The following is a 9913-nucleotide window of genomic DNA, read 5'->3' on the forward strand; positions in this document are numbered from 1 at the left end:
AACAGAACTGAAAAACAATTTCACTTGTCCTGGGGGTACAGTACCAACCGCAGCAGAGAGAGAGAGAGAGAGGGAACTGTATTTACCCGCCTCTATCTTTCCTTTGTCATCCCCTTTAGAGAAGCATGTCATTCTCCTGCCCCTTAATCCTAGAACCTCCGGGGTGGTCTCCCCTCTCCTCTCCTCTCCGCTCCGCTCTGCGTGGTTCTGCCCCAGGCCTCGTGGCCACACACTGTACCAAGGATTACTGCTGTCCTCTCCTCTGGGGCCCCGCCAGGTCGGCTGGTGATTCACCACATTAGGATGATGGTGTGTGTGCGTGCGAGCCCGTGTGTGTGTGTGTGTGTGTGTGTGTGAATACACGTCAGAATACACGTGTGCGTGCGTCTCTGCACGCACACGTGTATTCTGACGCGCCGTATCGCAGTGCTCGTCTGAGCACGTGTCGTACACTCGCGTCAAGTTTCTCCTATATATGGTGTCTGTCAGGGAGGTGAGCACGTGCGGACGGGTGCATGCACACGCATGCGTCTCGGTCGGCGTGCACGTCATGCATGCACGTCATGCATGCACGCGTGTTTGTGTGTGTGTGTGTGTGTGTGTGTGTGTGTGTGTGTGTGTGTGTGTGGCGAGGAGGGGTGCTCTGCTGGGAGCTAATCTGAGGGAGATTGGGCGTGTCAGGCCTGATAAGGTACGGCCGCAGCAGGAGCCTGTAGGCGGACGATAATGTAAGATTTATCAGAGGCACGGAGCTAGCACCACGCTGGGGGGAATTATGAACACACCAGAGCAGGTGAGGGCCTGTCTCTCTGCAAGAGTTATTTCATGTGCTTTCTTCTTCTCTCTCTGCCTCTCTCTCTCTACCTCTCTCTCTCTGTCTCTCTGCCTCTCTCTCTCTCTCTCTCTCTCTCTCTACCTCTCTCCCTCTCTCTCTGCATCTCTCTCTCTCTCTCTCTCTCTCTCTCTGCCTCTCTCTCTCTGTCTCTCTCCCCCTTTTTCCTCTCTTTTTCCGTCTCATGCATTCCATCTTGCCTTCCCTCATTGTCATTATTCTCTCTCTCTCTCTCTCTCTCTCTCTCTCTCTCTCTCTCTCCATTTCCCTGGCCAGTATATTCTTTTTCACTTTCCACATTGCATCCTTCACATTCAATCTCTCTCGCTTTCTTGTTCTCTCTCTCTCTCTCTCTCTCTCTCTCTCTCTCTCTCTCTCTCTCTCTCTCTCTCTCTCTCTCTCTCTCTCTCTCTCTGTCTCTCTCTCTCTCTCTTTCTCTCTCTCTCACGATGTCTCGCTCACTTTTTTTAAGCTCTCCTGATTTAAGGGCTGCCTGTGTAGGGAGGTGAAGTGTGTGTGTGTGTGTGTGTGTGTGTGTGTGTGCGCTCACACACGCGGGGCGAGTTGAGTTTTATTTATTGTGGGATAAGAGGAGGCTTATAGAGAGTGGATCAGCATACATACAACTGACAGAGACTTACCCTCCATTCTGTCCCTCTAGGGTGCACACGCACGCGGGCACACACACACGTGCACACACACACGTGCACGCACACACACACACACACACACACACACACACACACACACACACACACACACACACACACCTACAGAGGTGTATAGGCTACAGGCTACAGTGTGGAATTGAGAGCATGGAGGAGAGGAGAGGAGGGTAGAATCCAGGGCACAGCCATGAGGAAACGGCTTTCTCAAAGACTTCCACTCTGGAAGGTGTTTTCACTTTGTTGGGTTTCACACCCCGTTTTCTATGAACACCGTTCAAAGGGGGTGTCAGTTTTAAAACGTCGTAATTAAATTAATATTTTTATCTCGGCATCATCTAGAACTTGCCCATTTAGGAAAATTCGGTTAATATAACTTAATCTTATATCTTAATTTTGCTGCTGTTTCGACCGCGGCCAAAATAACAAATCTACAAGCTGTCGACAGCCATGGCGCAGTGTATTAATGGCGTATATGTCTTTTTCTTTTGGCATATTACGCAAACATGAACCACCCGAATGTTTGTTTAATTTCGAAATGCATACATATTTAATATAGATAGACTCACGTTACTCACCTCCCTCTCTCTCTCATGCACTGTTCTTTTGGGCATGGCGCATTAGAGCGCACACAGCAGCGCAATATTTATCAAAACTCTGACGTTTACAAGTTTACCGAGATGAAAAAAGTATAGGCTACTACTAGTAGTCCTACTCGAGAAGGAGAAGTAGTCTGCAGTCCACACACTGTGGACGGGGAGTCTGCCTACTCCCCGTCTCCAAGTTGGAGCCAGGGAGTAGGCAGACTCCAACTGTGTTTCATCATTCATCCACCACATTATTTGCATCCTTTTCCTTTATTTGATGCAGGTTGGTCAGGTGTGCTTGGAAGCAAAGTGAAACCCCAGTTTTTTTGGTGGGTTCTTTGATCCGCACTGCATAAAATTTCGAAATTAAACAAACATGTCATGACCTGACGAAGATGTAACTTAAACATCGAAACATTGTCACTTATTTGCACCCTGTTATATTAAACCAAGGGCCTAAATCGTCTGAGCTGCTCCAGTGCCTTCTTTTTCGCATGTCTAGGCCTACTTCAGCATCAAATAAACTAAATTGCCATATGTGCAGTCAAAGTTACCAATACAAGCTAGTTAATTCAGCATTCTTTAATTGACCGGTCAGGCCGCACTTCATTTCAGCGCCTTATAAGGAAAGTTGCGTGGCACATCTATGTTGAATATCTATGTTCACACAGTGAAAGGGGAGGTGTTGTGGTAGAAGTTAGAACCATGTTACGCACGTTCCGATACGTGCGGTCGTTTCAGAAACCCAGCCATTAACAGCAATAATATATCAAGGTTCAGATATTAACCTGTGGGCCACATTAGGTGAAGGTGCATGTGGGCCGCCAGTTCCCCATACATGTATGCTGGAAACCCCCCACCCACAGACCCAGCACTGAACCCCACATGGTGCAGTGCTCCCTCTTATCTGGGGTCCCCAGACCTCTGCATGGCACCCGCCATGGAGGGGGGGAGGATACAAGAGAAGAAAAGAGAGAGGAGGAGAGGAGACAAAAAAGAAAGGATGGCTGGAAGGATGAGGCAGGATGCAGAGCAGAGGAACGAATGAGGCCTTCGCCACAGTGGCATCAGAGAGAGAGAGAGAGAGAGATGGTATGGGGGGTGAAAGGAGAGCAGGCAGAAGGAGGACTGGTGAGGCGAGGAGGAGGGGGGGGATTAGTTCCAAGCCAGTGCTGGTGAATAGACTGGGTATAAGCCTCGGGAGACAGACAGAGAGAGATACAGGGGTGGGTGGGGGAGGGGGGGGGGGGGGTGGAGACGGTGACCATGGAGAGGAAGAGTAGAGGAAGACGAGGAGCCGGCGGTACAGAGGAAGAGGACATGGGGCCATGGAGGGGGCATGGGAGAGAAGGAAGAAGGGAGGAGAAAAAAAGAATATTGCTTTCCTTTTTTGCAGCGACACTCCCTTCTTAAGGCCCCCCTCCACCCCCACCCCATTCCTTTCAACCAGTTCTCCCTCCATGTCTCCTGTGACTCATTTCTTTCTCTCTACTAACCCATATTTCTACCCCCCCCCCCCCCCCCCATATGCATCCTCTCTCTTTTCACCCTAAAGCATCATTTTCCTCCCCCTCATATCTCTTTGTTCATAATCCCATCCTCTCTCACTCTCTCTCGCTCTCCTTCCTTCAAGCTACTCATGTCTTCTTATCACTTTGTGCCCCCCCCATCCCCCCCCCCCCCGCTTTCCTTAGCCCCCCGTCTCCTCTATGGCGTTACTTTGCATGGTGTCACTTCCCTCTACCCCCATCTCTTGTGCTCCCGAAGATAAAACACTCACCCCCGTTTTCTCATAAATTGGAGCGAGGTAAAACAAATCATTGCAATCACACACTCTCACCTTTACGGCGTACATTTATAGGGAGAGCATCGATTGCGTCCTCATCCCATAGGCCCTGTCCTTAACGTGAGTGAGAGAGATGGGTGGGGTGGGGGGGATGATTATAGATCCCCTCTCTGGACCCCAGTTAAAATCGACGACCCGACGCCTTATGTCTCTCATGCATACTCATTGTGGAAGGACTTGACAGTCCTTATCCGTTATCAAACCCTGTGCGCCGTCCGAGGCAGGCGAGCAACACACCCAGAGGTTTATGTGTCCAGCGGTATTGGGGGTGGGGGGGTGGGGGGTGAAAAACAATTAACACAGTGTTTCCAATTTGATGGTACTGGTCGTTGATTTGTCTCATTTCACAGAGTCCATATAGTTTTATATTTGGAGAGTAAGTCAAAGTGTCACTTCGAAGCACCAGGGGAACGCCCCTAATCACTCACACGCACGCACACAAATACACCACACCACATGCACACGCACACACTCACACACACACACACACACACACACACACACACACACACACACACACACACACACACACACACACAGTGTAGTCTATCAAAAAGTACATACTGTACATATGTACAATGTTTCTCTGTAAGGCATCTTGACATGGTTAGCCACTTAAACCGTTAACCTATATCCCCCCCTCCTTTTTGAGGGGTGCTAGCCCCTCCTATATTCAGCTAGATAGCGTAGATTTTTGTCTTACCCAAACATTAAATTCCCATTGACAATGAATGGAGAATTTACGTCATCATGTGGATGAGCAATTTCTGTCCTATACACAAGGTTCCCCATGTGGCTGAACAAATCGACATGTTACGTCATGATGATGTACGATGATAAGAGCGCCCCTCACTTCACACAGGTGTGATGTTTCCCTCTACACCAAATTGCCGGAAATAGCTGATCTACAGTACATTCTTCAGCTGTGAGCTTCATTGTCGCAGAGTGTTGGACCCCAGAATATATATTAGGGGTCATTGTATTTAATAGGTGAGTTACATTATAGACCTCTGTTGTGATACCCACAGAGATAGTGGTAGAGGCCGCTCTGAGAACAACATGACAGCATGGCAGAGCTGCAGTGCACGGCCACTTCTCAATCTCTTTGACAACAAATTGCTGGTTTAAAGTGACCTTGTACAGACCGGCTGTTTTTGCTTAATGTTTCCACCGAGAACAGGCATGCTGGGGTTCAGGCGGTTTGAGTGCAGGGTTAGAATATATAATAGTTATACATTTGCAGAGGTGGCCGGAAGATATGAGTCATGATGACAAGGCAGGAAAGGAAGAGACTGTATGCTGGCCGTACAGGAATGTGATGATACACTCACAAGCACATTATCCATACTGTATGATTACACAGTTTAAGCATGACTTATAGTCATCCAGTGAGATCATGTCAGATGAATTATACTTAAATTATGTTATTCTGTATACGCAAACACATCTACATATCTATATGCACCATCATATCATATGCCTATGCAGATGGGAGTGGAAAAGGTACTGATTCTGCAGTGTGTGACAAACCTCCAATATATTATTATAACAAGGTCATATAGAGAAATATAAAAATGTATCCCTCTTTCCTATGTTTTTTCCAGTTACGGCAGAGTCTATGCAACAGCAGACCCATATCACCACACGATTGGTCCTGCAGCCACATACAGTGTGGGCACTATGGTAAGTCTGCTCTCTCTATGTGCATCCTTATGTTACAGTATACACTACGACTACCCTATAACAAATTTATTGTGTGGATACAAGCCTGACCAATTATTGTAAGCAATGTACAAACTGAATATGATTAGAGACTGACTGTATGTGAATGCCGTCACAGACTGTGAGAATAAAGTACAATACGGGCTGTGTCCTTGTTGTACTATATCACTGAGCTGCAGTATACTGTATGTAAATGTGCTATATTTAGTGGATAGCGACTGTAAAGGTAGGTTGTACATAAATGTTCTGACGACATGGAAGATGCTGTATCAGTTGTATCATTCCTGTAAAAATGTGTGTTTCCCTCTGTGAGCGATCCGTTTTAATGTTTAATGTGAGCTCTTGCCACTTCAGTAAATGAAAAAGGCACGTTGCCTTATTCTCAAACTCCCCATTCAATTTCATTGGCCTGAAGCTGCTTGCTTCGAATCCCACCGAGACCGTGAATTCTTCCCCACGAGGAGGAAGGAGTCTCTGAAAAAAATTCGAGGGGAGACAGTCGAATGGTTAATGTTTGTTTTTAGCTAGCTTTGCAGCTAACATCAAAGATGAAAAAAAAAAAAAAGAATCTTCGAAAAAAGAAAGAGAGAAAGAAACAGGAAAAAAAGGGGGAAGTACAATTTGTTTTCATTCGCCGAGTGTGGGTAGGGACTTCCTCCAAAGATTAACGACCATCCAGTGCGTGCTTCGACGTGTCGTGGGAGATTAAAGTAAGAGGGGGAGAAAGAGAAAGATAGACGAAGAAAGACAGAAAGAAAGAAACAGAGAAAGAGGCAGAGAAAATTATTTCATGGTACCAAGCTCGCTGTCGCTGGAGATGCTGATTGGCCCACCACGTCGGAGCGCAGACAGATGAGAGGAGTGCCGTGTGCCGACATGCTTGTGACGGCGGAAAGCGCACCATACTCCCCAACGGCCCCCCGACCCCCCCCCACGCACCTCCCTAAACCCCTCAATCCCCCCCACTCCAGCCCCAGCCCCTCGTGCAGCTGCTAGCTAAAAGCCTTCATTAATTACGACCGTTTTTTTTCTCTTCATTTACTTAATTAAAACTGTGGCCTGTGTTTTTCCTCCTTATTACTCTTTCTTCTCTTTCTCTTCCTCCAAAATTGTCCTCCCTTTTTCCCGAGATGTCATGTAACGTATAGCGTACAGTACATACACTGCACATTTGAGATATTTTCCAGCCCTCGTGAGTTATAACAAGAAACAGAACTCAAGCTTGTGTTAGAACTTCACCTCGGCTCACACACTGCACTGTAGCCCCAATTTTACATTTGGAGCGGGGAGGAAAAAAAAGAAAAACTTTTCTGAGATCAATCTCGTCAGATGTAATTAATAACAGTCGCGTTGAGAAGGGTAGGGATGACGTGCAAAGAACCTTGAACCTTCAGCTTTTCCAGTCAAGCTGAGATGAAATCCTAATGAGTCAAACGACCATGTGCCTCGTGCAGTCTCCTCCTCACCATGCAGCCTTCTGTTTTAAACACGAGGAGAAAAGACGGAATGTTTTTTTTGATTAAAGGTTCCATAGTTAAAAGCCTTTTGCTAATTAGGTCCTGCGAGGCAAACTTATTTTCCCGGCTGAACTTTGGTTGTAGCGAGGATAATGCTAGGCGAGGTTAGTGAGGGAGCTCAGGATGCAGTCTTTGAGGACCGGGCTGGCTGAGCGTCTGGAGTTCACCACTGAAGCCGGCCAGGCGTGGCCAAACTTCAGTCACTGAGCCGTCTTCCATGGCTCAGGGTGATCATCCAGTGCCAGACAGGGAAAACCACCAGCCCTTTTATGTCTTAATGAACGCTGTTATTCATAATAATGCTTAAGAGTAGTATATGTTAATAATTTAATAATAAAACACTAACAGTAATACAATAATTGTATTATATTAATAATAAAACTAAGGTAAACTCAATTGATCACGATCACCTTGTACATCAAAAAGACCACTATTCCAACAATAGCACAAACACAGCTGATCTACAAGCTCACTACACGTCACATGTGTGATGTGTTGTGAGCTTGTAGATTGGCTATTTTTTTTAAATCTAATAATAAATACATTCTTTAGGAAGACAAATACATACATAGACTGTCCTGCTATGTATGTATGTATTTACCCAGAGACAGAACAGAGAGATAGATAGATCAGCTAGCTCTTTACAGTATAGGATGCAGAAAGACCCGAGTTAGGGAACCACGCTGTGGTCATTAGAACATCAAAAGAATGTTATACATGCTTATGCAGTGTATTTGACTGACCTATTTAAATGAACATCCTATGGTGGAAAAAACTATTTGCTATCTCAACTAACAAAAAAATAATTTCATTTATTTTCTTCTTTTTGCCAACTGACTGATGAGCTTCTATCTGGCTGCGAGCATGTGTTACAAATATGCCAGCATTTTTACTAATGATAGCTGCATTTGGAATGCTAACAGCAATAAATAGCCGATTCTAGGCTAGTCAAAGTGCCAAAATCGATGACAGGTGCACCATGGGAAACAGATCAAAATGTTACATATTCCATTTGAAGCAAAGCAGCACATTTAAATGGGCACAAAGTTAAAGATTAGTCACTAATTATAAGCCTTGCCAGGTTTTGCTAACTCTATTATTTAGTGACTGCACAACAAATTACTTTACACTATACAAGTAGTACTTTTTATTCCACAAATGCACTCTCTGAAAGAGCAGCTATAACTGGAAAAAGGGAGGAACATTTCTTGGGGGGAAGGAGAGAAGTTGATCTAATATTAATAATTTGAACCAAGGTTCCTATATTGAATACTGATTGGCGCTTTTTCATCTTTGATGTTGCAGGCTAGCCTTTACAGAGGAGGGTGCAGTCGCTTCACTCCCTACTAGACAGAGGGAGACTCCCCCTCCCCCTTTCCCCAGCAAAACAGACAAAAAAATATCACTAACTAAACGCCTCCTTCTTCATGGAAAACTAAAACAAAAAGCTTCTGGGTGGCAAATCTGACCCTGAAACTCAAGACTCTCGCTGACAAGTTGCTGTCTCATTTTCAAAAGATTTCTCTTAACTTTATGCATTGGCATTGGTGTGCTGTGCTTATTTTGAGAGACAAAAAAAAAAGAAAGATGCCCTTTGTTACTCTGTGCATTGATTTGAATGTATTTGTTTTTCTTTGATATGTTTATGTACTGTATGTTGCTGGAACTGGAAAGAACCAGACAGAGCCCCTGCAGTGCTGCAGCCACAGTAGAGAGAAAAGTAGAGGCTTATAAGGAGTGAGAAAGAACTTCCAATGCTCTTGCTCTCGTTGCCCTCTCTTTCTCTTAAGTTATTGGGTTTGTAACTCAGCTCCTATGGGGTGGGGCTTTGCGCTACTTTTAATTCCATCTAATTTCCTCCGCCGTTATTGTTTCAATTAGTCATTTCTCTCATATACATTAAGGGCAGTAATGTTCGGCAATTCCAGTTTGAGCAACAAATTTCAAATTGGATTTTATTAAGTAAATGATACAGCCCGCTCTAACCCCGGAGAGAATTGGCTCTAAGTGTGCAGATAACCGGAGCTAAGTTTCAGACCGATTTAATGGGACTTAGAGTTGTTCAGCCGAAGGAGGCGGAACCGCAACAAAGCGGTTACCAGGAAGTGATGCATTATGGAATGCAGAGGTGAGAGGAAGAAAGTGATGTATGCTAGAATCCAGGGCAGGGGGGAAGTGATGTATTGCAGCGCACGGAGCGAGAGCTGTGGCAGCCATTGCAGAACGGGCCGGCAGTGTGTTACCGAGGCCATTGATCGCAGGCACAGTGCCAGAGGCACTAGGTATCCCATCACTGCTGAATAGTTTTAAAGGAGAACGCCACATTATTTTCACACAGAAACTCTCTTACAATACATTGTGTAATCCTCAGTGTTCATTCAACCCTGACTTGTCTTACAAATGGATAAATGAACACAATAAGCAATATACAATAAAAAATGTTTAGCCGTTTAATGTATTGCTGGAAAACTACCATCTTACTGTGTTTTTGTCTCATATTCCAGAGCATATTCTGCTGAGTTGCTGGAGTATTGTTCATAGGAAAGTACTTCTTAAGAGTCACAGCTGTTGTGCAACGATAAATGGAGTGACATTTCCTGCGGAAACGAAATATGACATACATCTACAGTACATAGATGTATACGTCAATCTACATCGCAATTATTTTAAGGAGAGACTCCTTCTAACTTACAGTTCAGGTAGCTGACGTAATATATCAGTGGAGACAGATAGAGCAGCGCGAA

At 45.2% G+C, this 9913-nt stretch overlaps 1 protein-coding gene across 6 annotated transcripts in view; it reads left to right on the top strand.

Annotated features, from left to right (window-relative positions):
• LOC308332775 (RNA binding protein fox-1 homolog 3-like) overlaps positions 1-8519 on the top strand; it is a gene marked incomplete at its 3' end in the record, with an annotated part of 53881 nt that extends 45362 nt beyond the window's left edge. For all 6 annotated transcript variants that reach the window (XM_080788854.1, XM_080788858.1, XM_080788855.1 and 3 more), the window contains exons 10-11: positions 5535-5613; positions 8475-8519. In XM_080788854.1, the coding sequence (XP_080644980.1) occupies positions 5535-5613; positions 8475-8519 (124 nt within the window). The remainder of the gene's footprint in view (positions 1-5534; positions 5614-8474) is intronic.
• Positions 8520-9913: the final 1394 nt, after the last annotated feature.

The sequence above is a fragment of the Protomyctophum bolini genome (assembly GCF_963924005.1).
Source record: "Protomyctophum bolini genome assembly, chromosome: 18".
In the NCBI taxonomy this organism is placed as follows: Eukaryota; Metazoa; Chordata; class Actinopteri; order Myctophiformes; family Myctophidae; genus Protomyctophum; species Protomyctophum bolini.